The following is a 26,521-nucleotide window of genomic DNA, read 5'->3' on the forward strand; positions in this document are numbered from 1 at the left end:
CGTTGATATCCAATCCAAGAAAATTATCCTGTGGCAAATTCTTGTATGGTCCAGGAGTGCCGCCTCATTCAGGCCCTAAAAAAAAAAAGAGTGCCACCTTTCATGTGCTCTCTGACTAATTGCAATTAAAATTTGTTGAGGTGTTGATTTTTGATTAGCCAGATCATGTGAGGTGGCACCCTGATGGCATATAACAATTGACAATTTCTCAGTCTCGTTACCCTCGCACCGCGTTTGAACTCTGAAGTCACGAACGCATAGCAGAGTCCCTCGGTGGCGGGGCAGAGATTGGCGCTTCACCCAATCCCTGCGGTCTCCCTTCAGCTTCCCAGGCTCAGCAACTCTTTGTGTTGCCGACCCCTAGTGAGGTAAGCCTTCAAAGTCACAATTTTCGGTTCAACTGAAAACGGTTTGGTATAGCTGTCGGATCGGTGCTTGTTCCAGTCCCAAGTCACAACTTTTAATATGCGCAAAAAATTGTTTTTCTTTCGTTTTAAACCTGAAGTTGCCTCCTTATATTATTTTCTCCTTTGTTCCTTGTAGCTTCCAGCTTTCGTGGACTCGGCGAAGACTTCAAGATTCAATGTCAGGGGAAGTAGATGTTCGAGGCCCTGCTTCTTCTTCAGAGAAAGGAAAGGACCTGATAATTGAGGGGTACCGTATTCAGGGTTTGTCCATTGGAGGCCAAGAAACCTGCATAATTTTCCCTTCACTTAAGTTAGCTTTTGATATTGGTCGCTGCCCTCCCCGTGCTGTTTGCCAAGACTTCCTCCTTATTTCCCATTCTCACATGGATCACATTGTTAGTCTGTTTCTTCAATGCAAATTCATACCGAAGATTAGTGTTATTTCTTCTTTTAATGAATTTTAAATCACATTGTCGTAGTGAAATATTGTTAGCCCGGCTATATAATGATTGCGTGTCTGACCTATCATTTCTTTGGACAGGGAGGACTACCTATGTATGTTGCAACGAGAGGCTTGTACCGTATGAAGCCCCCAACAATTATTGTCCCAGTATCTGTAAAAGAGGATGTAGAGAGACTCTTTGAGGTGCATAGGAAATTAGACCACTCGGAACTGAAGCACAATCTGGTTGGCTTAGATGTAGGTAAGTTTTGAATTGAAATTTTGCAATGCTAACCTTGGCCCCCCGTATATTTTCGTTGCTTACGCTTCCTTTTATTTTCAGGGAAGAGTTTTATTTGAGAAACGATATTAAAGTAAAAGCTTTTAAGACTTACCATGTGATACCTAGCCAGGTTACCGACTAGCTATCATTATCATACACCTTTTTTGAGTTTAAATCTTAATGTTATACACATTTCTTAACAATTCCATGGACTGACCTTCATGTATGCTTTTGACAGGGCTATATACTTTACTCTGTAAAAAAGAAGCTTAAACACGAGTACCTTGATCTTCCTGGAAATGAAATTAAGAACTTGAAGTTTTCAGGTGTGGAGGTCGGTCTCGATTATTGTATTAATCGATATTTTATTAAAATTGATACCTGGGCAGTTTGTCCTGCTTTCACCATCCAATTTTGACACCCGCTGCTCAGTTCTTTGCACTTCTTATGTTTCTTTTCTTTTTGATTAAATAATTTATGGAAACAAGATATGTGATATAGGCTATTTATATTAAAAGAAAAAATAGTGACTGTGATAATGAAGGAGAACTAAAACTCCGAGCTGAACATATTTTCTGAGTTAATGTTCAGTTAGCTGCCACTTTATGGTTCAGCTGCCTTTGTCACCCTCGTCAAACTCTCGATCTATCTAATATGATTGTAGAAGTTGAACACATGTAAAGTTGTCCTCCTGACACCTGGAGACAATTCAGTTGTATCTATTGTTGATTTTTTCTGCTTTCCATAATTCTTTGATTTTACATTGGGTTATCCTTTTCAAAATGAGGTGGCTATAGGCTGCAATTGATTTGTTTTTTGTTCAAGAGGTGTAAAATTTCACCTATTTTGAATTTTGATAGTGCGTCTGCTTCTTGTTTTGACTTCACTGAGCATGCTTAACCAGATTGTGCTGTGGGCAGATAACATACACTTTGGAAGAACCAGAGATTGCTTTCACTGGGGACACGACGGCAGAATTCATAGTTGATGATGGCAACATTGATGCATTGCGAGCCAGGATTCTTGTTATGGAGGTGCTCTACTTTCTTTATCTAATAATTCGTCTCCTACTTCGTTGCTGATCTAAACTATTGAATCGAGTTGTGTATTTTTGCATTATTGGATCAGATCATTAATGGTCTTCCTTGATTCAAAGCCTATACACTTCGCTCATTATGAAATGGATTGGTATAGATTTGAGGTTTGAGGTTTTCTGTTGAGAATTTTTTTTACATTTTCACGTGCATTTTTACATTTCACATAATTTTGCACATTTTCTTTCTTGCAACTTCCTTTTAATTGTCATCTAAAGGAAGACCGGCTTTTAATTGACTTCCAGGCCTACATTTTCCCTCCATCTTATCTGAAAGTATCAGATTTTCATACCTAAGAGTGATTAATGAATTGATCGAGTCTCCCAATATCTGAAGTCGTGACTGAATGAATTCATTATTATCCATATAATATAGTAAAAATTCAGTTCATACAATCGGTTACTTAAATTCAAAACTAATGGTTATTTTTGAAGTACTTTAGGAAAAAATCCATATGCAATATCTACATTATATTAGTTCTTGCTATTGAATTTTCAACGTCATTTTCTGTACTTAATTTCTGGTCATTGCTCCTACATAATGCGGGTTAAAATTTGTGGTTCACGATATGATTTTACTGCATCTCTTATCCTGTCTTCTTAATGCGTCCAGTGCACCTTTGTAAACGATTCAATTACAGTGATGCATGCCAGGGATTATGGACACACTCATCTGTCTGAGGTATTCTCTATGAACCATTAGTATTGTGTTCACTACCAGCGGCAATGATTATCACATGAACATTCATATCTCTTGGGGGTTTTGGTTGCTCCATTCTCTGCTAATCAATGCTCTCCAGATAATTACTCATGCCGGGAAGTTGCAAAACCGAGCCATCCTTCTAATTCACTTTTCAGCGCGCTACACAGAAGAGGTATGATCCTAGCAAATGAATTTTATATCCCCACACCATCTCAACCCCTTCCCCATGAGGAATTTTATAGAGTGGCAACTTTTGGTGGACTCATAGGTAGTTTCTTCATGTTTGATTTGAGACATGGTTATTGCAGTCTGAAATCATTACAGAGTGATTCTATCATGAAAAACTCGTATGTGTGTTCCGTGTCTCTCTTCCCCGTTCTGTTTCAGCATAGCTAATGCGGGTAATGGCGTTTATGGTATTCAGGAAATTCAACAAGCCATAGCTGCACTGCCTCCGCCATTGGCGGGTCGAACTCATGCGCTTACAGAAGGTTTCTGACACAAGGGTTTGAAAGAGCTTTCTTGATGGCAAAGGAAGGATCAAATGAATGCTGTGCTAATGAGCTACCAGAGCCATCAGGCTATGCTAGTTAGATGTCAGAGAATAGTAGCCCAAAAAAATATCACAGAGAATATGGACGTAACAATACTTATGGTAAAATTATTATACACTCTTCCAAGACATTACAGTGAGGTGTCTGTTGATCATCGACCCAAAAAAAAAATCTCCTTTTGCTTAAGGTTAGAGTGAGGACTGATGATCAATTGCATTATAATTTCTAAAGATTTTATTTGATTCAATTCAATTTGGTAATTTTCATAGAGATAGAAGTTTTAAAATTGCTCTAATGACTAACATCAATTAAATTAAGGCCAAAAATGCTGACGTCATAACAAGGATCTTATGTTGGAAAAGTGAAAGAAAACGTCCCGCCGGAACTTTGACTTCCAAAACGATGTCGTTCCGCCACTAAATAACAATTCTTAAAATCGGCGGCATGGCAACGGTTTTACTGGGCGCTAATAAGTTCTATTTCTTCTCAACCAATCATAATTAATCTCAGTTTTTGTAAATGTATACAGCTTGAATGTCCTATTTGGGTTGCGTTTTTCATGCGTTCTAATCTTACAAAAACATGAAAACTCGTTAAAAATACATAAACGATATTGATTAAACAATCTATCCATCTAAATTCTCAAGTATACACGGCAAATTTTGGGGCATATGCGCACAATTGTAGAACCAGTAAAAATGACTAGCTTTAAGAAAATAGTTACCTTCCACCCATACAACTTGCCGGGGAGGCCACTCTTCTTTTCCCTTGAAATAACGTGACCACGGACGCGGACAATTGCTGTGCAAATGCACTGATTAATTCAGATGACAAGGCAGAAAATTCCTAGACCTTTCGGGGGTCATTGAAAATCTTGGCGTCCAAACTGTCCTAACATGCTCAGAACATAAGTTGTTTGCCTCTGTGAAAAATGTGGTTCACAGTTATCCTGTATTTACCAACTAATCACAGTTTATTCGTTAACTAATTAATTTGTTAATTGGAATCGGTTGCACGAAAATATAAGATGCCATTCTTTCTTTTCTAAACCTTCTTCTATATAACGTTGAAACCCCAATTGATTAAAATAGTTTATGCCAGCTAAACTAGCTAACAGATTCTATATATGCTTGCTAATTTTAGAATTCACACTTGTACCTGAGATCTGGGTAAACTTGATGTATATTTTTAGCTTCATTGACGTTTACACACTGTACCACCTGATTTTTGTTGTATATGCATAGAACTGTAACTCAAATTTTAGCCACATATAGCTATGCACACCTTGAAGTTTTGACGTGCCCATTCATCCTGTCACAGCCGATTTTTGCTTTTCCTTCGAACACTAATGTTTCTTTTTTTATGTTCTCTTGAAAGTTGTCTAACCATCGCTTACCGGTTTTAGATACGACATAGTTATACACCTAAGCGGGACACCGCCATCTAGAACCCACGCTTCTCTTGTATTAACTACTTATTCTTTAAAGCTAGGTCGTTTTTGGTTCATCTACAGAAACCGGAAGATCGAGGAACATTTGGTTCTTGTTCTCCCTTGGGTCACCTGCATACAGCAATGGAACATAATGTTGAAGTGAGAGTGAATGGAACCATTAATCCCGTTGATTTTGACTATAATTCGAATTATGAAGTTTGTTTTCACAAAGGCATCGTACGTTCCAAATTCTTGCATGGCGTGTGGTATAGCGATAGCCCATTCCACAGTGTGCTCCCTATCACGCTGCTCCAAATCTTCTTGTTCCTCATCTCCTCTAGGCTTATTTACTTTCTTCTCAGGCCTATCCGAACTCCCAAGTTCGTCTGCTCAGTTCTGGTATATGTTTCTCCATTCTCCTTTATCTTCACTAATACGTTTCTCGTAATTAATTGAATCTCCTCAGAATCACTAAAATATTTTATCATCATGAACGCAGATTGTTGTCAGAGCTGTGTGTGTGTGTGCATGCATGATTGTAATTCCACAGGAACTAAACTTTCTTGGGTTTTAATTTAACCGAAAATTTGCAGGCTGGGATTTTCCTAGGACCTTCAGTTATTGGGCACAACGAGAAAATCAAGAATATACTGTTCCCGCCTATCCAAAACGAGGTCTTGCGGTTCATGGCATCAGCGTCTTCCATATATTACATCTTCATCGTGGTAATGAAAATGGAGGCGGTGTCGAACCTGAAAAACGCCATGAAGACCTGGAAATTCGGAGTAATACCCCTCCTGTCCAGTTTCTGGGTCATGTTGGGCCTCTTCTTCTTCCTCGTTCCCGACGTGTCTTCCAACTGGACACCGCGCAACGCGTCCGCATGTTGCTGTGCGTGACAACCTCAATCAGCACTTTCCCCGTCATGTCGGAAAACCTAGTCGAATTGAACCTCTTAACTTCCGAGTTAGGCCAGGTTGCAATGTCAGCAACCATCCTCAACGAGATTGCTCACTGGGCTTACATGGCTATATCCACAGTCATCGTCTTCAAGCTGAAGAACACATTTGAGTTCTTGTTTTGTTGCATTGCCTTTATATGTTTCTGCTTCTTCGCGATAAAGCCAGCAATGTTGATGATTGCTAGGAGGACTCCCGATGGGATGCCATTAAGTCAGGGTTATGTTGTTTCGATACAAATCGGGGTTTTGGTTATGGCGGCCATAAGTAGCCTGCTTGGCATGTCTTTCACCACGGGTCCATTTCTTGTGGGCTTGGTCATGCCCCATGGGTCCCAATTAGCCACAACTATAGTGGACAGGACCGAGTGCATAATGTCGAACTTCCTCGGCCCTTTGTTCTTCTGCCATATAGGATTGAACATAGATGTTTATGCCCTTCAATCTTGGGGTATGATTTTGAAGATTCAACTCATCATAATTGCGGGCTTCCTCACCAAGTTCATAACCTGCACGCTCATCTCACTCTCCTATAACATCAGGCTCAAACACGGCATTGTGCTTGGCCTCATGTTGAATTTCAAGGGCATCATTGACCTCATCATTTTCAGGAAATTAAGGAGCCTCAAGGTTTGAATCTTCCTCTCGCTCCCAAAGCCCTGTTCGGCACACTTATAAAATAGTATATACTACATATTCAGATCAGTGATTCTGTGTATGCGCGATTTGTTTTGCAGATAGTGGACGATCAGCTTTTCGCTCACTGGGTGTTTTCTGTGATAGGGGTCACTGCAATTGTGTCCCCATTGATTGAAATCCTGTATAAACCTCTTACTAGACTAGAAACACTTTCGAGATCACGAGCATCGAAGACGATAAGGACGATACAGACCACCTCAAGAAACTCAGAGTTGCTCATTGTGTCGTGCGTGCACAAGGAAGGAGAAGTACGAAGCATCATCGCCCTCTTGGAATCCATGAACCCAAAGATTGAAAACCCCATCTGCGTCTACGCCATCCACCTCATCGAGCTCTCAGGCCAGAGCACACCCATGCTCCGTCGTGTAGACATCAGCAAGAAAAAATCCCTAACTCACCATTCCACAGGCTACATCATGCGAGCCTTCGATAACTATGCCCGAAACTCCGATGAGGGTTCCATCACCCTGGTACCGTACATGAACGTCGCCCCTTACAAGAGCATGCACGAGGCCGTCTGCAACTTCGCCCAAGACAGATCAGCGCCTCTCATCATCCTTCCTTTTCACCAAAACGATCCAACCCACGTCGGAGACGTCGCGGTCGCCATCCGCAAACTCAACATGAACTTCCTCGATCACGCGAATTGCTCGGTGGGGATACTAGTGGACCGGGAGTCTCATCTGAGAGTGAGCTCCTCCGAGCACATGTCACTCCACATCGGAATGTTCTTCGTGGGAGGACCTGATGATCGAGAAGCACTGGCGCTGGGCATGAGAATGGCGAGGCGAGAGAACTCGAGCCTCGTGGTGTACAGATTTGTGATGCAAAACCACGAGAAGGAGGAGTGGGAGGAAGAGGACGAGGAGGATCGAAGGATGGACGAGGACTTGATAGACGAATTCAGGGCGATGAACTTCGGAAGAAGGGGGGTAGCGTACCATGAGATAGAGGTGGAAGGAACGGAGGTGTTCGAGAGGATTCAGGAACTGGAAGGGGAGTACGACCTGGTGATGGTGGGGAGGAAGCACAGGGTGGAGGTAGATGGATTGGAGGACGAGGAGGTGTTGTCGACGTTGTGGGATAATGCGGATGTGTTGGGAGTGATAGGGGATATGTTGGCGTCCACGGAGTTCTGCGATGGGACGGTTCCAGTTTTGGTGACACAGTGTGGTGGAAGCAACCTTAAAAGCTTGGGCAGAAAGGCTTCTTCTGTGGCAGCATCCCATTCCAGTCTTGGTTCCACATTTTGGTAGCTAATTAATAGTTCAGCTTCTCTGCTTCTTAGTCATTGACCCTTCACTCCGTAGATTTTTTTGTCTTTCTTCTTAAGACATGGCAAGCTATAATTTTGTATTAAGCCTATTTTTTGTCCTCATGGCGCAAAATAAAAAAACGATAACTAATATGTGGGTGTAAAAATATATTTTTTTTATAAAAAAATTTATGTGAATTGAGTCACAGAAACTTATTAGGACCAAACGGGCTATGCTTTCACTCTATATCAATTGGACTAACTCTTTTTATTAGTGTGAAAAATATAATGTTACTAACTAACAAAAGCATTAATGACAAACAGGGTGGGTCTAGGGAAGAGGTTAGTCCCTCACAATGTGGTGAACCAAAGTTCGAATTCTTACTGGGAGAGTTGTCCACATTTAGTGCCCGACAGTGCTTCGAATAGGATTACTTCCAATAGGAAGATACCTATGCTTTAGCAAAAAAAAAAAGCATTAATGGACCACTATGAAAGGCCCCGTAACGCCGAAATGATTTATGCGTTTTTTTTCCCCAAATAATGTATGCATTTTTTCACTCCTTCTGGTGTGTGTGTGTGGTGTTAGACTAAATTTTGTTAAAGTTTATGACAATTATATGTAGATTATCATTAATTAACAGGAATGTTTACTTATATAATTACCTAATTAGTCCTGGGATTTAATACTATATTAAGCAAGCTTTTCATCCCCCCCCCCAAAAAAAAAAAAAAAGATATATGATTCTGGACCCGTTAAGAGCGTCCCCATTCAGTGGAACGCAAATGGTCACTAATGATTTATTTTTCCTAACTAAGCATGGTATATAATGTGTGTGTATACACACACACATATACATGTATAAGATTGGCAAACACAGTCAGTATATAATTAAAGTTTAGTTATAAAAATAACTACACACATCATCTTAATCGCATGAACGTAAAATGATAATAAGTACTCCTCCGGTCCTTAATATAAGACCCATTTAATTAATTTGATTAGATTAAAGCAGTTAGGTAAGTTGGTTAATTATAATAAATATGACATGTTTTTCCTAAAACACCATAATTATCTTTCTTAATACCCATCTTCTTCTTCCACTTAATTATGATTGAGAGAGTATCCATAGGGGTAATTTAGAAAAAATTGATAAATATGATAAATGGGTCTTATATTTAGGACCAAAACCAACTCAATAATTAAGTCCTATATTAAGGACCGGAGGAGTATTTGAAATATCTTTTTGAGAGAGAGAGAGAGAAACTAATTAAGGAATGAACAAATGGTGTTGGATACGGCGATACGCTACGTATGGATGAATGAAACATGTAGCAAATTCGTTTGCCTATCACATGAAAGGAATCCACGTTTTCGTGTCTAGTACTATAAATTCCACCCCTCCAATCCAAACCTCTCTTGCCTGCTTCGACCATACAAATACATACATAAAGCAACCTCCTCTTCTCTCTCTCTCTCTCTCTCTCTCTCTCTCTCTCACGCACACAACAGCAAGTCAGCAATGGCTTCTTCTTGCTTCGACGTACGTATTCTCCTCCCTCTGTTGTTCCTCACGGCATCCGTCTGGTTTTTCTCGGCGACTCCTTCCGCCGCTGAACTTCGCCGCCTCCACCACCAACCCAAACCCGACAACTCTCTCAGCTTTCTCGTCGTCGGAGACTGGGGCAGACAGGGATCTTACAATCAATCTTTCGTCGCCCATCAGGTTAACTATTTCTCCATTCCTGGCTTCTTGCTTCACTTATTTCTCTTTTCCTCTATATATCACTAAATCAAATGATTTCCTTGTTAAAATAACATAAACAATGATTTTAACCCCATCTGGCCTTATTATCACATCTAGTTCTTCTAGGTGACTCTAAACTTGTGCCCCATAAATTCGTAGGAATTTGGTGTTGTTTGAAGTCCTTGAACGATTTCTCATGTCAACCTATGCGTGGCTGATTTTGTTATTTATTTTCATTTGGTGCCATATGTTTTAAAATTTGCTTTATTAGAATTGATGGATTCCTACATCTGCATATAATTTTCATATAATATAGTTAACAAAGGGACTAGTTCATTTTTTAAAAAACAATTAGAATGAAATTTTAAAAATTTTATTTTTAGGAGCCAATTAAAAAGTTTAACAATTTTTTTAAAAAAATTATTAATTTATTTCAACATGCTCGACATGGTTTCTCGAACTGATCATGACAGGTGCGTGCGCTTAGGGATTGAGATAAACAAAATGATTGGTGATTAGTCAATTAATGACTTGTTAAAAATTAATTATTTTGAAACCAGACAACTTTCTGTACCAAACACAACAAGGGGAGTACTCACAATACTATAATATAATAAGAAGCATTTACTTACCTTTAACAAAATTTGGAATATATTTGCATTGGATTTGTGGACAGCAACGACTCGTCGTTTTAAATATCCATCAACCATTCTACTTCTTACTCCTCTCTCCCTTCTTTCCTCTCTCAAAAAACGAAAAATTGAATTCAACTTCTTATAGATATAGATTAGAGTTTCGATTCTTTAAGCAAACAAAAAAATATATATATAAAATCTTGTTGCTGATATAAAATCTGTCAAGAATAAATTCTTGTAAGGCGATTTGATGGCTATTACTATACGTTAAGAACTGTTTTCCCCCTTAATTAAAACGTTGTTTTACATTCATTTTTTAATAAAATATAAAAGCTACTTTATATATGCCCCACTTGATTAATGTTACCGGTGAGTGTATTCGTTCACGCCACGTCACTAATTTTGATTTGATGAAGGCATATATGTGAGAATATTCCAAAAGCTCGAGAAAAAGGTTATGCGCTATGCCATGGAACGCATATAAAATGTAAAATGCTTTACATGCCCTATGACTTTCAATTCATTCTGGACCGGCCACTTTGAATGTGTCGATTTTTCAAATGAGCAATTAGTTTCTGCTTTGGTGACAATGAAAAAAAGAAAATTGTTTGTACGCAAGCTGCTTCCTGATTATATTATACAAGTCATTCTGCTCATATTTCTCACTTTTCTATTGAATTTTAGATACATCATGATTTACTTCTTCTACTTTTTTTAATCTTATATTATTTAAATTTGTCCCGTAAATACCCATAGAAATATTTACAAATTATTTATTAACAGAATCTTGTGAATTGCTTTTTTACCATAAACTTTGTATTTTTTTGTTTTTGGCTAAAAATTTTTTTGACTTGGGTTTTGATAACTTGTCACGATCAGAATATGTTATAACTTAAAAAGTATTTACTAACAGGAGTAGGGTCTAGCGGAAGGAGATAATCCCTCACAACATGGCAAACTAAGGTTTGAATTTTCGTTGGAAAAGGTACTCACATTTAGTACCTGACAGTGTCTCGGATAGGATTGTCTCTATTAGAAGGATACCTATGCTTTAGGGGGAAAAAAAGTATTCATGGAAACATTTACTCCTTTTGTCTTGTTTATAAAGCAGAGAGTGAAAATTTTTCTTAATTCTATTTATAAGCCCCCTCTTTAGTTAACAGAATTTTGACGTGGATCAGTTAGGCGACTCAAATTTTTGTTATTATGGGGGGTGGATTGTTTTTTTAAGCTTTAGTTAACAGAATTTTGATATGGATCAGTTAGGGGACTCAAATTTTCGTTATTATGGGGGGTTGATTGTTTTTTTAAGCAATTAGACAAACCTTTCTTAGCATGATGATGTGTGGGATTTGTGAAGTACTACTATCAAACAATGAGTTATTAGACATATAGATTATATATATACATATATATTGAGATGATGGGTGAAGTAAGAAACATTCATCTATGTGCATCGTACTTACTTTTTAATACTTATGTTAGGAAGAGATATCCGAAAGCATATGCCGATGGACATGAATTGAGATGCGTTGTGAAAGGGTATACTTCTCACCATATTCCATACGCATCTCTTTTTCTTACTCCCCACTCCAACCTTATTGTCCTCATGTTCCATTCCTTCCAAGCCAAATCACCTTCATTTCTCATACCTTTCCAGATAAATAATGAATTCAAAATTTTAGATGAATTTTAATTTCACGTTTCAACTCAAAAATTTGGATTAACGCGTAACCACATGGTAGATGTTGAAATTAATTGCAATGTGTATATGTGGACCTAAAAATGACCCAAATTAAACCCCTCCGTACTCTATGAAAAGACCCACATCTGTTTATCTCACACACATTAAATTGAAGCAAACACAAGGGACCTCTCCATGATTTTGACTTTTATTTGAGGAAATACGTATTCGATTTGATTGATTGTACATTTGTACATATTGATCAATGATGTGGCGTAACTAATAATAGTAGTAGTAGTTAATTTACAAGAGATGCTGTGTATGTGATTAGATGGGAATCGTGGGGGAGAAACTGGACATTGATTTTGTGATATCGACTGGGGATAACTTCTACGAAGATGGCCTCAAAGGAGTGGACGATCCTGCCTTCTATGACTCATTTGTCAACATCTACACAGCTCCCAGCTTGCAAAAACCTTGGTACTCTGGTATCTATCTCCACAACTATTCTAACCTTATATCTTTCATTATTCTCTACAAAATATCATTAATTTCCTCATAACAATGCAAGGGGTCTTTTCTCGTACCACATTCATTTCATTTCCTGATTTTGTTTTTGCAGTTTTGGGCAACCATGACTATAGGGGTGACGTTGAGGCACAATTGAGTCCCGTTCTTAGACATAAAGACAGTAGATGGATTTGCATGAGGTCTTTCATACTCAATGCAGGTAACACTTATAGAATGAAATAAATAAATGAGATGCAAAAAAAAAAAAGAAAACAGAGGGAGAGATATAATGTCTTCATTTTGTCCATTTTACAGAAATTGTGGAGTTTTTCTTTGTGGACACAACTCCGTTTGAAGATGACTACTTTACAGACCCGGGGGAACATACCTATGACTGGAGTGGTGTGCTTCCTCGCCAAGCTTACCTTTCTAATCTCTTGGAGGTTAATCCAAATTTCAAAATCCTCTAATGAGATCCTTTTTAATTAAATTCCACTTGAAAACGTGTGGGATTTAAACTTTGATATTAAGAAATGCAATTTATACCAGTGAGTCCTGATTATGATTCGGGGTTTTTCCTGAAGGAAGTGGATTCAGCTCTGAAGAATTCCAAGGCTACATGGAAGTTGGTGATTGGTCATCATACAATCAAAAGTGCTGGCCATCATGGAAATACACAAGAACTTGAGGCTCAGCTTGTCCCAATCCTTGAGGTAATTTGATCATATTTCAATTATACTAAAAACATATGTAATTTGAGTATTTCTTTAAGAATTTGATAGAGTACAGAAGCTCACAGTTTGCCAGACTCCAGGCCCTATAGCCTTTATCTTCCTTACTCATGTTGAGCGTTTTTTCCCCCCCCCCCAGATATTCAGAGAATTTAAATTCACAGGAATCTAATTTCAGATCAGATTGTCCACTGATTGACTAGCTAAATTCAATATAATTTTCAACTCCCTAACAAAGTATAAAAGAGTTGCAGTGAGAATAGTTTTGTTGACGTACAGTTCCTTTTATGATTGTCTAGGCAAATGACGTTGATGCGTACATAAATGGACATGACCACTGCTTGGAGCATATAATTGACTCAGAAAGGTAACCATAGTTATAGTTAACTGCAAGTGGTGACTCCAACATTATCATAATCATTATTCTGAAACTCGAATAACCTATGTTCTTTGTGTGTGCCTCTGTGCCTCTGTGTGTGTGTGTGTGTGTGTGTGTGTGTGTGTGTGTGTGAATGCAGTGGGATTCAGTACTTGACGAGCGGAGGGGGATCAAAAGCATGGAGGGGTGATGTCGGGCCTTGGAACACTAAGGAATTGAAGCTGTATTATGATGGTCAAGGATTCTTGTCCGTCCACCTCACCCAAAGCCAGGCATACTTTGTATTCTATGATGTTTTTGGCAAGGTCTTACACAAATGGACCATCTCCAAAAACCTTAACCCATCAGCTTAGAAATCTGTTTACTTGTAAAGCTTAGAATTGGTACCAGAAAGCAAAAGGGAGATATGTTTGGGAGTATTTGACGGCATATATGCTTCCTCGTTAAGTAATTCTTTTCAAAATAAAATTACTGGACTGATATGAATTTGCAGCGTAAGCGTACCAAATCGATAAGCACACTAGTCTTTCAAAGATCAAAGTAGTAATTTTGTCCTCTCTTTAAAAGATTGGGTTTGTGCGGGTGACTCAGACTCTGTCACCAGCTTTTGCCATAAAAGTTTGATTGAGGCGCCAACAAACTGCTACAGTTTCCACGCCAAAAAGACACAAGTAAATTCAAAATTTGATGGATCAAAGCAAACTCATCAAGTCAAGCAAATTTCCCTTTGCTAGCCAGCCAGCTAGACTGCTTTGAGCTTTCTATATAATTTCACCCTTATTCTGTGTTCAGGTGTCATCTCTTTGAGCTCCAATTAATCAGTTAATACTACAGGAGCAAGTCTAGCTTTCTCACACAAAAAAGAAAAAAAATATAAAAAAATAAAAAGAAAAGTAAAATAAGAGAAACGGATAGATTCCACATCCAGCTCAGATATTTAGCATTAGCATTCTTCATCTAACATCTACTCACCCAAAAAAAGAAAAGAAAAGTCATGAACACTATTCACCCACTTGCACGTTATACATGGATTGGTGAGATTTCCAGTAAGGTAACTGCAAATGAATTTGTTTGATTAAGGTCGAGGTATAATCTTCCCATGCGTTAATTGCAGCCACAATTCCTTTCCAGTCGAAGCAAATGCTTACACTCTCTTCGGAAATGCGACTGAAAACCCTGGCCACCAACCCAGGATCGCTTAGAACTACAGAGTTAAGGCCATTGATTTTCTGCCTTTGCAATTCTGACAGTTTTGTTATCTTCTTGTCTATAGTTGCTTCCCTAGTTTGCAAAGTAGATGCTTTCCAAAGATAGAAATGTACAACCTGTTCAGCAGAAGAACTGAAATCAGAGTGCTTCTAACACATCTTACTATTTTCTCGCTGATAAATATGAAAACCTATCACTCCACCGAAGGGATTCTCCATTTTGGCAAACTGTTAGTTTCCCCCAGCACTATATGAGGACTAGTAGTGCATTAAAAAATTCATCGTCACTTCTTTCCATTTGTTATAATTTCAGCCAATATTAATAAACATGACAAAATGTACTCAATTAAATGAAGTACCTGAAGCACATGCAAGATGTTGACAAATTCCTGCTCTAACATCTCACTTCCCCTCACTAATTGTACTGGCTTGATCAAGAATTCTGAGACATCAGAATCACAGTCATCGTCTTGTGAAAGGTATATGTCATATCCAAGAATTTGCAGTCTCGCCCAACATATATTGAAACCCAACTGTTGACTGGAACCTTGTTCCCCAGAAAACCAGTACATATTACAGGATGCAGGCAAGGGTAGGCTGGGAACCGCCATTTTGTCATGTAATAGGTTCTGTGAGAGAAGAGAAATAAGCTTTGCATCCTCATCATGAGAACCATCACGACTGAACCATAAAGTGAGCGTCAGCCTTTCTCCATCAATGATCTATCAAAGATAACCTCAGATCAGAAGACATTAAGATGCGTATTTATATATTCTACATGCAAAGATGATCACTACAGTGTAACCCTGAGAATCAAAATGTCAAAGTAACAACAACATTAATTTTTAAAAACCAAAGACTGAAAGTTCAATAATCTTATATTCAATCAGCATGATATTAAAACCAAAGTTTGTCAACCATTTTAATATAACAAGATATGCCTCAGAATGTAAGAGATTGTGAGACTCAATGGACATAGATGATGCAATTCTGAACATTCCATTTATATAAAGGACCAAATTCGGGCTAAACATGGATTAAAGCTCCAGGAAAGTATTAAAATGAGTGGAGAAAATAAATGCTAGCATGTATCAAAATAATAATTGAACTTCATACCAATTTGAAAAATAAAACAATTAATTGAAAATTATGTGCGTAAAGCACCCATATAACGGCTCTTCTTGTGAAAAATAAGGTGTTGGGAATGCATTAATCATGATGAACTATTAATTGAAATTTTGGGATGCAAGAAGTGGTGAAATTGTACAAGTCCAATCATGTGTGAGCCTCCACAAGAAAATATGTGCTGTTCTTTTATTCTGTTTCCCTTTATTTCTCTTCCATTTTCCCTCGAGGGGCAGGAGAGCCAGGGAGATCTGGACCTTATAAAAAATTGATATGTGGAATAACAAAGCTAGTTACATGTATTGTTGAGTAGGTTCGTGAGAAGGGAGCTACTGTCCTCTACCTCATCAACAGAATGAATGTTGCGATGATCAGCTGTGTACATAACAACATCCTAAGAACGAAAAAAATAAGGTTAGAAAATTCATCTTTCTCTCCTTGACTAGAAGTCAAATAAGAGAAAGACTTATTGTTATTATTTGCATTATAAAATTAAGACATGATCAATAGTTAATTCAGTCATGAATTTATGTAGCTATTAAGAAAATTAAAAGAGAAAAGCAAATAAAATTTCATAAGAAAACACAAAAGGATTTCACCCACTCCAGCCATGGGCATAATTGATGTTGGTTCGCCTTCCTGGAAATGAAAGAGCCCACCGCTGAAATCTGCCCCATAGCTATTTAAATAGCATACTGCCTTTCAAGACATTGCCAACAGAAACAGCTCTCAGTCATCAGTCAGAGTAAACTGGACAAATAAATTTACTTCAAAAGTGAACTAAATTGGACAACTTGCTGCATACTCACCGCATAGTCACGTTGTTTGAGGTAGGGCCTGTTATCATCACTATGCCAGCCAATACTTGATCCTTTAGTCCAGCTGGTTCATTTATATAGTATTATCAGACAAACTAACTGACACGATCAAAGAACAACATTTCACAAGCAGTTCATATTACATTGGAAAATTGGAGCCATCAAGCACTACGTTGGAAAGTCAAATCCCCTTTAAGTGCATTTCATGGAAAATATACAGTTCCTACAACCTGAGAGAACCACCGGACACACTTAGAGCAAGATTGAAATTTCTTCATAAATAGTACAGCACTCAGTTAATGGAGATGCAATAATTTTACCCCCGAGCAGTCAGTTGGAATTTATAAGCCCCATATTCTATAGTTCCTTATCTTTGTGAAAGATTAGGTAGTCGTAAGCGGCGAATAACTCAGTCTTCTTCTTTGCTTTCAATTTTGGCAATATTCTGTGACTGCACTTTCATAGTCTTCAACATCAAAAATGAACCATTCCTCAAGCCTAAATTAGTTTTTTTAGCCATCAGTTCTACCTATCACTTTAAATTTATAAGTTTAGTTGTTAGAGTTGATTATTGTTCCTTTCATATAATTACAAATGTCAAATACACATTACAAAGTCCACTGAATTTTAAGTGCACGGGAACTGGGAACTGTTTCTTTGTCCACATGAATAACATTCTTTAGCCTTCATTTAAACTTTAGGAAGTTTACTGAAGCAAGCCTTCAAAAGTTAGGGTTACATGTATGCATCTGGAATTAATAGAATAGAAGAAGTGCTATTGTCAGTTTCCTAGCAACAAGAGAAGGCACCAAACTACCTAATTCATGCTATTTTAACAAGCTAACTAACCTGATTAAGCCTGTAAATTCAGTGAAGAGTTCATACTCACATCCAAAAAATTCCTCGAGCTTATCTTTCAACCTTTCTGTCATAAAAGTCGAACAAATAAATAAATCAGATTTAAAAAAGCATCATATAAACTCAGAACAAATAGGAAACATACATCTCTTGCAGCAAATTTCAAGGACATTAAGTGAATTCTGAATTGCGAAAGAAACATACATGCTACCAACTGCAATGGATTTCAAAAGCAGCAAAAAAAAAGAAGAAAAAAAAGGTATCTTGTTTTATTGTTTGTCTTGTAACAATCCGATGCCATGCTGTCAGTATAAACAGACATAGAAACTGGGAAGTTATCTGTTCAGATTTGCATACTTATCGCCCTTGGCTAAGTAAAGATTCTAATTATTAGCACAGTCAAATAGCAGAAATCAAATTTATCATCTTCAATAGGCGGCTTCCTTTAGCACTTTAGAAGGTGATTGCCAGCGGAATAAAATAAGTCAATTTGCCAATTCTAATCAAACTCAACCATGTGAAGTCTAATTGATAAAAGCAAGCATATTTTATCATCAGCTCTTGGCTACAAGATATATATGTAGTTCATCTTCAAGAATTTCTAAAGAGCAGAAGAATAATGAAACAGCGGTCACCATCTGCATATACGATAGTAAAAACCCAGAAAGAGAGAGGCGAAGGACAACAGAGAATTTAAAACAAAAGGGTAGTGGGAGAATCAACGATATCGAATCAAATAAATACCGCGAATAGGTATGAAAGGCATGATCAAGTGAGACGAATTGGTAGCAATGAGATGGGAAAGAGTAGTTGAGAAAACATTTGGTCTATAGCCGACAGTGCTGCAACTCTTGTGGATGAATTCCAGCTCCTAGAGAGAAATCAGAACCACCCACAAAATCAACAGGAGAAGAAAAAGGAGTCAGAAGGATGAAAAAGACGAAGGGCAAATGTTTAAGGAGACAGACCTTGCATTCATCAAAGGAGAGAAAATTGGAGATGATCAGACGCGGGTGTTCAAGGTCCGGCATTAGAGTTCACACTCGCGGACAAACCGGCCTAGCAGCTTGGAGCCAGTTGATCCTGCCGCTTCGCTTTTCTTCGTCTTCTTTTTCCGGTTTTTTGGGTGGTGAAATGCCGCCGGGCGTTTATGCACTGAAGTGGCATGAATTTTTTTTCTTGATACGCGCGTAAATATCGCATGTTAGAGGTAATCTTATACAAGATTACTGTCACATACAGTCTACCACCTCCGATCCTAAGAATCAGTAGATTAATTTGAAAAAATTAAAAAAAATAAATTTAATTAATTATTTATAATGAATAGATGTTATTTTTTTTAAAATATCTTTGCTAATCAAATGTATTGGTTAGAAGAATGATTGTCTTAAAAAAAAATATAAATATAAGAGACAAAATAGATTGAGATCTTGTATTTAAAAACAAAATAAAAGAAACAAGATATTATATTAAAAAGTAGAGATAGTATTAAATATGAACATTTTTTCTAAAAAAAACTTGATTCTTAATTCATCGCTGGTCAAAAAGGAATCTTAATTCATCATTTATGAGTAATTAACCCTGGATGCATCCCGTTTCTAGGTAGCATGAAATTTAGGAAAGTCAGGTAGAGCATCCAGGCCCAAAAAGAAGGAAGAAGAATGATACACACTTCGTTTTTGGCCACCATACTACTATTATATAACCATTTGAGTCCCTTTACATAATTGACCGGGAAAAAAAAAAAAAGAGTCCCTTTACACAATTGACAGGGAAAAAAAAAAAAAGGAGTCCCTTTACACAATGAGGGGGGGAGGATCAAAGGAGCCAAGTACTAGTAAAAGCCATATGAGAATTACACATTATCAATGAACTGAATAACAAAAAATATTGAAAATTCGATTAAAAGTGATGCACCACTCGAATCAGCTAATAAATAAAACGAGAAATTATTTCTTTAAAAAAGGGGTCAGTCAAAATAAAATGTTTCATAATTTATAATGCTACAAATATAGATCATGTTTATTTTAAGGGTTGATTTTGTCGTCATCCCACGCATCAGTGTTTACTACTTTACCTTGCACAGGAGGATAATAACCCTTACCGCCTGGTTAACGAAGTCTTAGCTTTGAGTGAGCATATTGTACAAGCAAGAGATTTTTTTGTTTATGTGCATCTTGCCTAACTCTCTAGATTGACCCTCTGTTTTTATTTTTTTGGGTGAAAAGATTGACTCTGTTTTTGTAGCTTGTCACTTTGCTTGTAAATAGTTACTATCAGTAAATTACCTCTTTTCACTCAAAAAAAACAAACCATGTTTACCGTTTAGGATATAATTTAATGAGAGGTTAAATTAAGAAGTATTCTATTAACAAATTTAAGAAAAATAATAATACAAGAATCAATTTCAAAATTGTTTTACCCAGTAGTCTGATAAGTTATATCCTGACCTAAGCAAGCTTTTTTTGCCCCCAAAAATCGCATCATCCCAGACATTAATATAGCTAAGGTAAGAGAAAACTATTATTTTCTTTTCTTTTTATTTTTTTTGGGAGAAGACAGTAAAGTCCCAGAGAGCAAGGCGGTGAGAGGAATTTGTGGCCAATTTTATACTCCTCTAGTCATTTATAAGGCATCGAAAAAAAATCTTATATGAATGTATAATTTTACCTGTGTGTTAATTTTGTTTACACAAGATATAGTATATATTAAATGTGAATAAAATTAAAAAATTATTAAATTTTAAATAAGAGTTAATAAAATTTAAAGTTTTCTTTAGTCTATGTAAGATATACCGAAAGCAATTTATAAATAAGACTAAAAGTTGACCCAAAAAAAAAAAAAGGACCAAAGGAGTATTTTGCAGGCACAAAGAACTCAGTTCAAGAAGCCAATTGGCTCATTTTGACCCAGTGGTTTTCCGAGGTGTATAGATTCTCCATTAACAATTGGGTAATTCTTCAGTTAGCTTTTTCACCGTTAGATGCGCTTCGAACTTCTCGATTAACCAATTAATTAAATCGTTAGAGAAAAATCTCAAAGCACATCTAACGATTAAAAACGCTCCACATCTTACAAGGTCCATAAAATGGTCCTGAATCTGCACTCTGTTGCAATACCCCTTGCTGTTAAAAGGAAAAAAAAAAAAAAAACCTGCAGGTTGAAGAGAGTGCACCGGGGAAAACCGAAATTAAATGCAAAATGATTGAGAAAATTTTGAACGTAGTAAAGTCAAAATCAGAATTAAGAATGGGTTTTCCCTTGCTGTTAAAAGAGTTGATATAACAAGACAACAAAAAAGCACAGGAGCATACAAGGATTTTGAAGAGAACCAAAATGTTCTTCCTCCTTCCCTTGTTCTCCTCTGCCGTATGGTGATGATACCTTGAATGTTGCCGCTCTTTACATTTGCTTTAAACTCATAGTAAGTTCGCAGCCTACCCCTTTCCTGTGAGAAGCTTTCCTTCCTATCTCTCCCTCTCTCTCTCCCTTTACCTCTAATCCGGTCCAGCCTAATGGCTTACCACAACTTTGTCATTGCTTTCCTGCTCTTTCTCAACAGCCTGTTCTCCTTCAGATTCACCCACGGTTCCATTTTCATTGCATTCTTGCCTTTGCATCTGTCCATCCATTGTTGCTGTTGGGGAAGCACTCGCATTGTTATGATTAGACTTCCCGTTTTCTTTTTCTGGTAGGGTTGCATTCTCTACACTAGAGTTCATCTCGATCAAGGTAGCTGATAATGCTTGAGACGAATTGCCCGAGCCTGGCGGAGGAAGGAAGACGCCAGTGCCAGGAACAGGAATTCGGGGAGGAGGATGCCGAGGAGGAGCTGCTGTCCATCCAGTAGAACCTGGTGGGATAGGAACTGGTGCAGGAAATGGCATGGGAGGTGCAACTTGCGCAGGCACAAACAATGGCTGTATGCCATTTGGAGGTGGAATTTGTGCACGAATTGGTGGGGCTGGCAATACTCCAGTTGTTGGAGCTGGCGCATAATGCTTGGGGCCTAAATGATGACGTACATGATTGGATGATCTGCTTGGTGGTGGACCCCAATGAGAGGATGCAGATGAAGCAAGACGCTGAGCATCACTGGGCATTGATTTTCTTGGTTGGGACTTGGTGAAAGTAACAAGTATGCGTTGTTTGCGAATGGAGGGAAGGGCATGTCGAGCAAAATCAGCAGACTTTCCTTGCATTGCCAGAAGGGACCTATAGTTGCCAAAGTAAGATTTACATCAGCTATCCAGCATGTAATCAAGATCATAAAAGATGAATCTCAAAATAAAAGAAAAATATGTCACAGCTTGAGCCCACGATGAATTCCAAGCATGCCTATGAAGGGTTTCCAACCATAATAGCCATATGCAATGTATTTGTAGTTACTCACTCAAATAAGGACCAACTGAAAGGCTTCAAATTCTGATGGCACAATAATGACTATCACAATTCAGGATAGCAAGAAACCTCACGATCACTTGAGAACTCTCATGTGAATACCCAAGTATGAAGTTTATATATGAATTAATTATTTTATATCACAAGATATGATAAAAAAGGAGAGGAGTACAGATCCTTTGATTCTTTAATCTTCAAGATGGTGTTTCCCAAGAACTGGGTGCATCTCAATGCAGATAACTTTCATCTGAATACCTCTACTATGTCACTATGAACTCAACTAGATCAAACCATGAATTACCTATAACACAAGTAATAAAAAACCGACAAGGTTGTCAAACATTACCCAGGTACAAGAGAAAGCTTGAAAGTGCCCCTATAATCCCCGGGATGGTCAGAGGCAATAAGTCTCCCAAATGTCATGTCACATTCTGTCAGGAAAAGGACGCAAACAGGCCTTCCAAACCAAGGTGGCCAATTGTAAGGCTGCGAGTGATCACCCTGGACAATTGCCACGCCATGTGGCTTTAGCAAATTCCATATAAAAACTTCATGAAAGACAAAACCCAGAAGGAGGGAAAAAAAAGAATCAACCTCATTGTAAAAATCCACAATGCAAGCATCAGGCTTCACGGTCATAACTTGTGAGGCTACCAAGCGCTCAATAATATCTTGAAACGAGGCAGGGATAGATTCTACTTTTTTATCTGCTAAATTCAATTATTGAAACTTCGTCAATAATCATTATAACAATAAAACATCACACAAATTGTAAATTATAGCCTAGTTCAACTTTGAATGAAAATCACATCTGTTAACATGCCTTTGGAGGCTCCGGTCAGATTTTCCCCATCTGGTGGTGCATCAGCAATAGGGACACCCAACTGAATTATCTCCCTTCCACGACCTTTCATAGGCCTCTTTGAAATCACATATGTCTGTGTTCCTGCTTATAAATAATGGCTAGTAACTGATAGTAATGAATCAACAACCTAACCTATGTATAATCCATAAAATGCTGACAAAAGAACAAGATGATTTCATAGTAGGATGCTGTGAAATACAGAGGAATAGAGCATCAACAAGTATGCTTAAGAAGGTTCTGTTTCGCTTATGTTTGGAAGCAGCATGCAAGTATCAGCAGGTCGATGCCTAAGGCGCATGCCTTTAATGATGGAAAAGGCACAAAAGGTGCTCACCTTTTGGCTCCTCACTGATGGGACCTATTTAACACCTCACCTCGGCACCTACTACACCAGGCCACTACTTTAAATGCATATTTTAACATCATAATCATGGAAATATTTATTATAATCTTTAATACGCCCCCTCAAATTAAAAATCCTTGGAATTTTACGTGCAGAGAAAGCACAAGTATATTATGCCTTGTGCTGAAAATTCAATTAGAAGAATGGAAATGTGATGAGAATAACACCTAATCACTTAGTGGCATAGACTGTAATACTAATACCACGTGAAAACTGCTTAAAATCAAAAGCTTGAGCGTTCAAGCAAAGACCCATGCATTTCCATGCCCAAGAGAACAGAAGAGAAACTTCCAGATCAGAATAATTAAAAACCCTTTTTTTGATGCATTTTTCTATATATATATATATCACTTCCTCCTTTTATTTCTTCTAAGACAACCTTCTGAATGACACCCTAATGCCTAAGATTTTGGGGGCCCTCGATAGCGTATCCCATCCCAAGACATGTTACAGTACACAAATGTTGAAAATATAAAACATTCACAAGTACCTTAGAACAGAAAACACTTACCTTGATATTGTCCTCTTTTTCCAGCGGCCCTCATTTCATTTACCAGGGAAACAAGTTTTGAGACTTCATTGCCATCGCACAAATCTTCATATAATTTCAGTCCATCAACCACATTCACCTAAAAATGAAAAATATGCCCACCTTACAAGTCAAATATAAAAAGTTGAAGAAGAAATGCAAAAAAATCATTCGTATAAAAATATATAACAAGAAAATGATGTAAAGAAAAATAAAGAAACATTTAAGAAAGAAATACCGTTTTCCCATCAAACATCTCGTTGCCAACAAAAGTCTTTGCCTGGTTCTGATGATGATTTTGCGAAAAATGCAAGTCATCCTCTGGAAACAGAATGAACTTTTTAAGTTAAAAAGACAAACGTGTGTGTGTATGTGCACGCATTAAAAATGCCTTTTAAAAGACTCTAAATACTAAAATCTAGAGAGTGTATAAGCTGACTATCATCCTACAGGACTATGTGACTCTCTGTGTATGGTTGAGAAAGAAATTGTGTCACTGTGCAAATTTGCAGCTACATCCTATGCATGAGACAAACAGAAGGAAGCAGGGAGCAGAGCTGTGTTTAATGTACAGCTTATAAAATCCATGCACACAATTAGCATGGCTGGGCTTTCTTTCCTTGAAGTGAAACAAACTGACAAGATATTTTCTCTTTAATCATAGCAGAAGTAAGAAAACCTTTAGAATCTGATACAATTACGTCATTTACAACCACAGCTTCAGATTCTGAGTTAGACAGAGATCCCGTGGAATGCCCGGAGCTTTTCAAGCTTCCATCATTTTGAAGCTTTGTTATAACATCTGCTACAACCATATGTGCAAAATAGTCAACATTCCCACAGTGAAACACAAGTGTACAACATTAATCTGAGTGTAAAATTTATTCATAAGGTTGGTCAGCAGCTACAAAATGTGATACTATTTCTAGCAAGCCAGAAAGGGAGGACGGTGAATCCAAGTGCTTCAAAGGAAACAAGCAGGAGATCGTCCATGAATTGCGTTTTATTTTGCCATAAAATCCTATATGATCATACATTACTAGTCTTTCTACTACATCTGATATTTCCCCTAATCTCTACTATATTATATTCTTCAATTCCTCTGTAATCCAGTCCACATCAGTACCTGCTATTTAGTTACATGCTTACACAGGCGTAAAATGATCAGATAATCTCCAATACACGATCCACAAAAGTAGCCATCAAGTTCACCTATCATTATTGGTATACCGATTACATCAAGCAGATTAACATCTGAAAGACGAAAAGTGAAAAGGACAAAAATAGAGAAAGTGAATTGAAAAAGGACCATCTTAAATCACAATGTTGCACTCAAAATTATGATACCGACATTCAAAATAAATACAAGTCCAATTCAATTATTTTACGCACTATTACGTCAAACCAATAACTCCGAGTGCATCAAAACTCAATCATTTATCTCTGTATTTAAATCACATTTCAAGTATGATAGATTCCAACTTGGTACAGTCACAAATATGTAACCATCAGCTCAACAGGCCGACATATACAACCAGATCCAGGATTCACACTGTGATATAACCCCATCAATTACCTTTTTTTTCCTCAGACGACGCTAAACTCTTGTCATCCATCTTGCCAGACTTGCCACCTGATTTATGTTCTTCTTGTTTGTCAGTTAGTGGAGCCCCTTTGTCAGGGCCTTCATTAACTACGGAATTGCCTTCGTGACTGAAAGATTCCACATTGGAATTATGCCCTTCCTTTGCTGCCTCAAACCTCTGCCCCTGTTGCTTATTATAACCAGAACCAGATTTCTTGTATTCCTTCGCTCCCACTTTCACTGGATCCAGATATCTCTGTTGCCTCCTCCATGCTACTTGCTGGAGTGCATATACCACTTCCGCCACCGAAAAGTATTGCTGCATAATAAGCACCTGATTCCAATTGCACCGCCTTTGCTGAATGGTCCCAATGACCATGTCATACTCACCCGGGTCACCAATTGCCCGTAAATGGTGACAAAGAGAGTCTATAATTGCATTTGCAGCAGCGAATTCGCTGCGCAGCCAACTGATAAACCCCTCCCGTTCATCGACCAACCATTGTTGGCGGTAGGGATGCTGATGAATCTCACTGCCTCCACTGCCAGCCCCGCCACCGCCACCGCTTGGAAACTGCATTTTGTCTGGAATTACCACATTTCCCGATGGCATTGCCATGAGTTCTCGCTACCAAGACACCACTACAACCACGTATAAAGCATACCCAAAACAAGCAGATCTGGGCAGAGTAAGAGCGCCTATATTCTAAATTTAGAACAATTCAAGTGTATCCGAGAGAAGCAAACACAAAATTCAGAACAATTAAACTTAAAAGCAGCAAAATTCTTCAGAATTACGTCTATCCCAACAATAAATAAGTGCGAATTCGGGCCGATAAAACTAGACAACTGGAAAACGTATACAGTTTTAGTCTTAAATTAACCAAGGCGATCGGCCAAGATTGCTGAACTGGGTTAAGAAACAAGTTGGAGGTGAGGAAAAGTTGTGAAATTGAGATGGTAAATAGCCTTAAAAATCATTCAGATCTGACAATGGGGTTCCAAGAGCGGGATTACAGGAGCAATAGAGTTCTTTTGTGAGTGCGAGATTGTTGAGTTAGAGTGACGCAAAGGAAGGAGCTTCAAGGGTAAGAATGTAAGATCTAGGGTTAAAGGAAGAAACTTGTTGTGCGTGGGCGTGAATGATGAGAATTGAAGGTGAAATTAGAGAAATGGCTTATTCAGCACGCATGTGTATGGTCTTAAATGGTGGCCG

General features: G+C 37.9%; 5 protein-coding genes across 8 annotated transcripts; 3 read left to right on the forward strand and 2 right to left on the reverse strand.

Moving 5' to 3' along the window:
• The first annotated feature begins 234 nt into the window (after positions 1–234).
• On the forward strand, positions 235–3,732 carry LOC114724787 (tRNase Z TRZ1). Of its 2 annotated transcripts, XM_028911238.1 has the most exons (9): positions 235–368; positions 544–802; positions 949–1,115; positions 1,193–1,262; positions 1,371–1,466; positions 2,053–2,166; positions 2,839–2,907; positions 3,026–3,100; positions 3,353–3,732. In XM_028911238.1, the coding sequence occupies exons 2-9, from the start codon at positions 584–586 to the stop codon at positions 3,425–3,427; spliced, it is 885 nt and encodes a 294-aa protein (XP_028767071.1). In that variant the 5' UTR covers positions 235–368; positions 544–583; the 3' UTR covers positions 3,428–3,732. The 2 variants fall into 2 exon arrangements, 1 of the variants encoding a protein (XP_028767071.1); XR_003738351.1 differs by lacking the exon at positions 3,353–3,732 and having other exon boundaries at positions 251–368; positions 949–1,111; positions 3,026–3,050.
• Positions 3,733–5,055: 1,323 nt separating this feature from the next.
• LOC114724793 (cation/H(+) antiporter 15-like) lies at positions 5,056–7,827 on the forward strand. The gene is made up of 3 exons (XM_028911245.1): positions 5,056–5,203; positions 5,508–6,502; positions 6,610–7,827. The coding sequence occupies exons 1-3, from the start codon at positions 5,056–5,058 to the stop codon at positions 7,825–7,827; spliced, it is 2,361 nt and encodes a 786-aa protein (XP_028767078.1).
• A 1,409-nt stretch (positions 7,828–9,236) lies between these two features.
• LOC114724800 (purple acid phosphatase 3) lies at positions 9,237–14,009 on the forward strand. Its single transcript, XM_028911253.1, has 7 exons — positions 9,237–9,553; positions 12,225–12,381; positions 12,516–12,623; positions 12,719–12,846; positions 12,988–13,116; positions 13,434–13,501; positions 13,653–14,009. Exons 1-7 carry the CDS (start codon positions 9,350–9,352, stop codon positions 13,864–13,866), a joined length of 1,008 nt encoding a protein of 335 aa, XP_028767086.1. The 5' UTR covers positions 9,237–9,349; the 3' UTR covers positions 13,867–14,009.
• Positions 14,010–14,407: 398 nt separating this feature from the next.
• LOC114724799 (uncharacterized) lies at positions 14,408–18,657 on the reverse strand. Its single transcript, XM_028911252.1, has 8 exons — positions 18,491–18,657; positions 18,267–18,393; positions 17,514–17,589; positions 16,656–16,728; positions 16,450–16,545; positions 16,190–16,240; positions 15,081–15,443; positions 14,408–14,838 (listed from the first exon to the last, which is right to left on the reverse strand). The coding sequence occupies exons 1-8, from the start codon at positions 18,551–18,553 to the stop codon at positions 14,515–14,517; spliced, it is 1,173 nt and encodes a 390-aa protein (XP_028767085.1). The 5' UTR covers positions 18,554–18,657; the 3' UTR covers positions 14,408–14,514.
• A 2,079-nt stretch (positions 18,658–20,736) lies between these two features.
• Positions 20,737–26,521, reverse strand: LOC114724797 (RNA demethylase ALKBH10B). Of its 3 annotated transcripts, XM_028911248.1 has the most exons (9): positions 25,297–26,521; positions 25,030–25,032; positions 24,400–24,525; positions 23,959–24,041; positions 23,703–23,820; positions 22,747–22,869; positions 22,518–22,630; positions 22,270–22,424; positions 20,737–21,737 (listed from the first exon to the last, which is right to left on the reverse strand). In XM_028911248.1, the coding sequence occupies exons 1-9, from the start codon at positions 25,922–25,924 to the stop codon at positions 21,035–21,037; spliced, it is 2,052 nt and encodes a 683-aa protein (XP_028767081.1). In that variant the 5' UTR covers positions 25,925–26,521; the 3' UTR covers positions 20,737–21,034. The 3 variants fall into 3 exon arrangements, with proteins under 3 accessions (XP_028767081.1, XP_028767082.1, XP_028767083.1); XM_028911249.1 differs by lacking the exon at positions 25,030–25,032; XM_028911250.1 differs by lacking the exon at positions 25,030–25,032 and having other exon boundaries at positions 24,400–24,522; positions 25,297–26,520.

The sequence above is a fragment of the Neltuma alba genome, unplaced genomic scaffold (assembly GCF_004799145.2).
Source record: "Neltuma alba isolate B1F8T4 unplaced genomic scaffold, ASM479914v2 tig00012199_pilon, whole genome shotgun sequence".
Taxonomy (NCBI): domain Eukaryota; kingdom Viridiplantae; phylum Streptophyta; class Magnoliopsida; order Fabales; family Fabaceae; genus Neltuma; species Neltuma alba.